A 7,500-nucleotide genomic window follows, 5' to 3' on the forward strand; every position below is an offset into this window, starting at 1 on the left:
TAACCAGCAGGTGGCCTAGTGGTTAGAGCGTTGGACTAGTAACCAGCATGTGGCCTAGTGGTTAGAGCGTTGGACTAGTAACCAGCATGTGGCCTAGTGGTTAGAGCGTTGTGCCAGTAACTGAAATGTTGCAAGATGGAATCCCCGAGCTGACAAGGTAAAAATCAGTCGTTCTGTCCCTGAACAAGGCAGTTGTAGGCTGTCATTAAAAACAATAATTTGTTCTTCACTGACCTGCCTAGTTAAATAAAGGTTAAATAAATGTAAAATATATATATGTAAAATGAGGATTTTCTCTGCATACAAATATGAGGGTGTGTGTATTTTGGTGTATATGCATATTTATTATTAGGATTTTCTTATTTTTCCTGCATGATTGGACTCTACTTGGAGCTGCTTGGAGAGCAGAGAGGCCCTCTCTCTTCAAGAGGTCCTCGCCAGAGCGCTCTAAATACCCACCATGCTTCAGTCTATAACCGGACTGTGCCCCCCCGCCACCTCTTTCCTCCCCCATGCCCCACCCAGCCCTTCGCCAATCTCCCCCTGAGCAGATTGGAGTGGGCTTCCTTCCATAACCCCGCAGCTGGAAAAAGAGCTGGAAAAATACTTTGGGAAAAGCTGCTGCTGTGTGGTGCTGGCTGACTGACTGACCCATGGCCTAGCCTCTTCCTGTTCCCCTGACACACACACACACACACACACACACGCACACGCACACGCACACAGAGTTAACCATGTCATTATGGGTTCCCTGCCTGGCCTGGCTCACATTCCAACCCCCAAACACAACAGATATGTTTAGCAGTGGCTCACACACTTAAAACCTGAGCTGTATTAGATGGTATTTTTACAGTTAAACGCTGTGGAAGTTGACAGGTTGCTTATCACTTTATTTTTAAACATTGTTTGTGTGTAAAAGTGTGCTTCATGCCATGCACACTAAGTTCCCTATAACTTGGGGATGCAATGTCTTGCTGTAGGAGACAGACCACTCTACAGTGTGTTGGTGTTTCTACTTTAAGGGGTGCTAGACTGATGGTCAGTCTCTTTAACCAGGGAGTAAAACCCCGTGTTGTTGTCCCACTGTGGGTCGAGGGAGTCAGACAGGGTTTTGCAGAAGGTTGATGATGACTCCAAGGTTAGGTCTCAGTGTGCGACACATTCTGCACAGTGTGTTCAGTCTTTCCCGGGCCTGGCCCCCCTCTCTCTACATCTCCCTCCCCCTCTTCATCTCTCTACATCTCCCCTCCCTTCATCTCTCTCTCTTCATCTCCCTCTCCCTCTCCCTTCATCTCTCTCTCTTCATCTCTCTACATCTCCCCCTCCCTTCATCTCTCTCTTCATCTCCCTCTCCCTCTCCCTTCATCTCTCTCTTCATCTCTCTACATCTCCCTCCCTTCATCTCTCTCTCTTCATCTCTCTCTCTCTTCATCTCTCTCTCTTCATCTCTCCATCTCTCTCTCTTCATCTCTCTCATCTCCCTCCCCCTCCCTTCATCTCTTCATCTCTTCATCTCTCCCTTCATCTCTTCATCCCTCCCTTCATCTCCCCATCTCTCTCTCTCTTCATCTCTCTACATCCCCCTCTCCCTTCATCTCTCTCTACATCTCCTTCTCTCTCTTCATCTCTCTACATCTCCCTCTCTCTCTTCATCTCTCTACATCCCCCTCTCCCTTCATCTCTCTCTACATCTCCTTCTCTCTCTTCATCTCTCTACATCCCCCTCTCCCTTCATCTCTCTCTACATCTCCTTCTCTCTCTTCATCTCTCTACATCTCCCTCTCCCTTCATCTCTCTCTACATCTCCCTCCCTCTCTTCATCTCTCTCCCTCTCCCTCCCTCTCTTCATCTCTCTCCCTCTCCCTCCCTCTCTTCATCTCTCTCTCCCTCTCTCTTCATCCCCCCCCCTCTCCCCCCCAGTGCAGGTAGATCGTTAGATGTCAGTAATGCTGTGCTACATGACACTACTCCCAGAGGTCTTAGTACCCCTGGTTGGGGACCTTAGCGCTACATGACACTCCCCTAGGATGGCTCCCCTAGGCTGGCTCCCCTAGACTGGCTCCCCTAGGATGGCTCCCCAAGGATGGCTCCCCTAGGCTGGCTCCCCTAGGCTGGCTCCCCTAGGCTGGCTCCCTAGGCTGGCTCCCCTAGGATGGCTCCCCTAGGATGGCTCCCCAAGGCTGGCTCCCCAAGGATGGCTCCCCTAGGCTGGCTCCCCTAGCTGGCTCCCCTAGGATGGCAGCCCAAGGCTGCTTAAGCCCCGGGACAAGAAACTACTTTACCACTCCCCCCCTTGGTCACATCCCATACCCTCTGACCTTTCCATCTGAGGCCAAGGTTCACAGGTCAGCCTCAGAGCATCTAGGCCGGAGAAGAGTTGAAGGTCATATTGTGAGAGAACATCATTGTAACAGGTCTCACAGATAAAACATGTTTTTCTGAGGAATGACCTGCTGACACACACACACACACACACACACACACACACACACACACACACACACACACACACACACACACACACACACACACACACACACACACACACACACACACACACACACACACACACACACAGCTTACCTGTACAGCAGCATTCCTCTCATTCTCCTGTGGGTAGTCATTATCAACCATCTAGTCCTAGACGGCTGACATCCTCAGTGTGTGTGTGTGTCATGTCTCCTTCTCACTACCATTACCTCATCAAAACATTTTTACTACGCATTTATTACATCATCAACAGTTAGTTGAATTCACCCTCGCTGCTCTAACTCTATATAGCTGTCCTGCTGAGATATCAACAGATGATTTGTGACATTGGACTAAAAGCTACGTGAGTTTAGTTATACTGTGGTTACTCAGGTAGTATTTGATCCGTCTCCATGTTAGTCCCTCTCCTCTCTCTCATGCTATGTGTTGTTCCTGCAGGGGGCCGTTTTAAGAAGGAGATAGTGGTGGACGGACAGAGCAACCTACTGCTCATCAGAGATGAAGGGGGCCCCCCAGAGGCTCAGGTTGGTATTACAGCTGTATTAACATGCACAGGGTTGCCTGTAAACAGATGTAGTCCGAGAGTAAAACTTCACTTTAATGGACATTCTCTGTTTTATTCAAATCAAATTTTCTCACATCACTCCTCTTTTAATTCTGTCCTCTCCCTCTCCTCTTTCACATCATTCTGTTTTATTCAAATCAATCATTTTATCTCCCTGGTCACATACATCATGGTTACATCATTCTGTTCACATCATGCTCCCTGTATTCAAATGTTCTCCTTCTCAGTTCCGTTGAGATCATTCTGTAATATGTAAACAATGGGTATTGTTTAATCATTCTGTCCTACTTTTTACATACTTTTCTTACAATTCTGTCCTCTCCCTCTCCCACATCATTCTGTTCTCTCCCCTCCTCTTTCTCACATCATTCTGTTCTCTCCCTCTCCTCTTTCTACACATTCTGTTCTCTCCCTCTCCTCTTTCTCACATCAGGGTGAACAGGCATCATTCTGTGGTTCCCTCTCCTCTGATGATCACATCATTCTGTCCTCTCCCTCTCCCACATCAAACATCATTCTGTCCTCTCCCTCTCCTCTTTCTCACATCAGTTTGCTCCCGGTCCTGCTTTCTCACATCAACTGTCCTACCCTCTCCTCTTTCTCAGTGATGGTATACATTCTGTTCTGCTCCTCTTGGGCATTCTGTTCTCTCCCTCCCACATCATTCTGTGAGTCTCTCCCTCTGACACCACATCATCCTGATTCTACAGTCTCCCACATGAGATGAGTCCCACATCATTCTGTTCTCTCCTCTCCTCTTTTACCAATCATTCTGTCCGTCTCCCACATCATTCTGTTCTCTCCCTCTCCTCTTTCTCACATCATTCTGTCCTCTCCCTCTCCTCTTTCTCACATCATTCTGTCCTCTCCCTCTCCTCTTTCTCACATCATTCTGTCCTCTCCCTCTCCCACATCATTCTGTTCTCTCCCTCTCCCACATCATTCTGTTCTCTCCCTCTCCTCTTTCTCACATCATTCTGTCCTCTCCCTCTCCTCTTTCTCACATCATTCTGTCCTCTCCCTCTCCCACATCATTCTGTTCTCTCCCTCTCCTCTTTCTCACATCATTCTGTCCTCTCCCTCTCCTCTTTCTCACATCATTCTGTCCTCTCCCTCTCCCACATCATTCTGTTCTCTCCCTCTCCCACATCATTCTGTTCTCTCCCTCTCCTCTTTCTCACATCATTCTGTTCTCTCCCTCTCCTCTTTCTCACATCATTCTGTCCTCTCCCTCTCCCACATCATTCTGTCCTCTCCCTCTCCTCTTTCTCACATCATTCTGTCCTCTCCCTCTCCCACATCATTCTGTTCTCTCCCTCTCCTCTTTCTCACATCATTCTGTTCTCTCCCTCTCCTCTTTCTCACATCATTCTGTTCTCTCCCTCTCCTCTTTCTCACATCATTCTGTCCTCTCCCTCTCCTCTTTCTCACATCATTCTGTCCTCTCCCTCTCCTCTGATGCACATCATTCTGTCTCTCCCTCCTCACATCATTCTGTTCTCTCCCTCTACATCAGGCAGTGGCTCCTCTTTCTCACATCATTCTGTTCTCTCCCTCTCCCACATCATTCTGTTCTTGATGATCTTTCCCTGGCCTCCCACATCATTCTGACATCATTCTGGTCTCCTGTCTCCCACATCATTCTGTTCTCTCCCTCTCCCACATCATTCTGTCCTCCCTCTCCCACATCATTCTGTTCTCTCCCTCTCCCACATCATTCTGTCCTCTCCCTCTCCTCTTTCTCACATCATTCTGTTCTCTCTCCCACATCATTCTGTTCTCTCCCTCTGACACATCATTCTGTTCTCTCCCTCTCCTCTTTCTCACATCATTCTGTCCTCTCCCCTCCTCTTTCTCACATCTTTCTGTTCTCTCCCTCTCCTCTTTCTCACATCATTCTGTCTCCCACTCTCTGTTCCTCTCCTCTTTCTCACATCATTCTGTCCTCTCCCTCTCCTCTTCTCACATCATTCTGCTTTCTCACATCATTCTGTCCTCTCCCTCTCCTCTTTCTCACATCATTCTGTCCTCTCCCTCTCCTCTTTTCACATCATTCTGTGCTGTCTGTGTTCTCCCACATCACCACATCATTCTGTCCTCTCCCTCTCCTCTGTTCTCTCTTCCTCTTTCTGTGATGCAGAGGAACTCTCCCACATCATTCTGTTCTCTCCCTCTCCCACATCATTCTGTCCTCTCCCTCTCCTCTTTCTCACATCATTCTGTTCTCTCCCTCTCCCACATCATTCTGTTCTCTCCCTCTCCCACATCATTCTGTTCCCTCCCTCTCCCACATCATTCTGTTCTCTCCCTCTCCTCTTTCTCACATCATTCTGTCCTCTCCCCCTCCTCTCTCTCACATCTTTCTGTTCTCTCCCTCTCCTCTTTCTCACATCTTTCTGTTCTCTCCCTCTCCTCTTTCTCACATCATTCTGTCCTCTCCCTCTCCCACATCATTCTGTTCTCTCCCTCTCCTCTTTCTCACATCATTCTGTTCTCTCCCTCTCCTCTTTCTCACATCATTCTGTTCTCTCCCTCTCCTCTTTCTCACATCATTCTGTTCTCTCCCTCTCCTCTTTCTCACATCATTCTGTTCTCTCCCTCTCCTCTTTCTCACATCATTCTGTCTCTCCCTCTCCTCTTTCTCACATCATTCTGTCCTCTCCCTCTCCTCTTTCTCACATCATTCTTTCTCTCCTCTCCTCTCTCACATCATTCTGTCTCTCCCTCTCCTCTCCCATCATTCTGTTCTCTCCCTCTCTCTTTCTCACATCATTCATGTTCTCTCCCTCTCCCTTTTCACATCATTCTGTCTCCCTCTCCTCTTTCTCACATCATTCTGTCCTCTCCCTCTCCTCTTTCTCACATCATTCTGTCCTCTCCCTCTCCTCTTTCTCACATCATTCTGTCCTCTCCCTCTCCTCTTTCTCACATCATTCTGTTCTCTCCCTCTCCCACATCATTCTGTTCTCTCCCTCTCCTCTTTCTCACATCATTCTGTCTCTCCCTCTCCTCTTTCTCACATCATTCTGTCCTCTCCCTCTCCTCTTTCTCACATCATTCTGTCCTCTCCCTCTCCCACATCATTCTGTTCTCTCCCTCTCCTCTTTCTCACATCATTCTGTTCTCTCCCTCTCCCACATCATTCTGTCCTCTCCTCTTTCTCACATCATTCTGTCCTCTCCTCTTTCTCACATCATTCTGTCCTCTCCCTCTCCTCTTTCTCACATCATCCTGTTCTCTCCCTCTCACATCATTCTCCTCTTTCTCACATCATTCTGTTCTCTCTGTCCTCTCCTCTTTCTCATCATCATTCTGTCTCCCACATCATTCCCTCTCCCCTCTCCTCTTTCTCACATCATTCTGTCCTCTCCCTCTCCTCTTTCTCACATCATTCTGTCCTCTCCCTCTCCCACATCATTCTGTTCTCTCCTCTTTCTCACATCATTCTGTCCTCTCCCTCTCCTCTTTCTCACATCATTCTGTCCTCTCCCTCTCCCACATCATTCTGTTCTCTCCCTCTCCTCTTTCTCACATCATTCTGTCCTCTCCCTCTCCTCTTTCTCACATCATTCTGTTCTCTCCCTCTCCCACATCATTCTGTTCTCTCCCTCTCCTCTTCACATCATTCTGTCCTCTCCCTCTCCTCTCCTCTTTCTCACATCATTCTGTTCTCTCCCTCTCCTCTTTCTCACATCATTCTGTTCTCTCCTCTCCCTCTCCCACATCATTCTGTCCTCTCCCTCTCCTCTTTCTCACATCATTCTGTTCTCTCCCTCTCCCACATCATTCTGTCCTCTCCCTCTCCTCTTTCTCACATCATTCTGTCCTCTCCCTCTCCTCTTTCTCACATCATTCTGTCCTCTCCCTCTCCCACATCATTCTGTCCTCTCCCTCTCCCACATCATTCTGTCCTCTCCCTCTCCTCTTTCTCACATCATTCTGTTCTCTCCCTCTCCCACATCATTCTGTCCTCTCCCTCTCCTCTTTCTCACATCATTCTGTCCTCTCCCTCTCCCACATCATTCTGTCCTCTCCCTCTCCCACATCATTCTGTTCTCTCCCTCTCCTCTTTCTCACATCATTCCATTCTCTCGCTCTCTCCCTTTCACCCCTCTCTCTTCCTCTGTCTCTCTCCAGTTTGCCCTGTGGGTGGATGCAGTGATATTTGTGTTCAGTCTGGAGGATGAGATCAGTTTCCAGACAGTCTACCATTACTACAGCCGCATGGCTAACTACCGAAACACTGCTGAGGTACCTCTGGTGTTGGTGGGGACGCAAGGTGAGACACACACACACACACACACTGGCACGCAGAGACACACACACGCACACACACTGGCACACACACACACACACACACACACACACACACACACACACACACACACACTGGCACGCAGACACACACACACACACACACACACACACACACACACACACACACA

General features: G+C 48.4%; 1 protein-coding gene across 1 annotated transcript in view; it reads left to right on the top strand.

Moving 5' to 3' along the window:
• The first annotated feature begins 2,546 nt into the window (after positions 1 to 2,546).
• LOC127927685 (arf-GAP with GTPase, ANK repeat and PH domain-containing protein 1-like) overlaps positions 2,547 to 7,500 on the top strand; it is a 176,070-nt gene continuing 171,116 nt past the window's right edge. The window contains exons 1-2 of the mRNA XM_052514363.1: positions 2,547 to 3,014; positions 7,193 to 7,334. Of these exons, the coding sequence (XP_052370323.1) occupies positions 2,883 to 3,014; positions 7,193 to 7,334 (274 nt within the window). The 5' untranslated portion in view covers positions 2,547 to 2,882. The remainder of the gene's footprint in view (positions 3,015 to 7,192; positions 7,335 to 7,500) is intronic.

This window comes from Oncorhynchus keta, unplaced genomic scaffold, assembly GCF_023373465.1.
Source record: "Oncorhynchus keta strain PuntledgeMale-10-30-2019 unplaced genomic scaffold, Oket_V2 Un_scaffold_17296_pilon_pilon, whole genome shotgun sequence".
Lineage (NCBI taxonomy): Eukaryota > Metazoa > Chordata > Actinopteri > Salmoniformes > Salmonidae > Oncorhynchus > Oncorhynchus keta.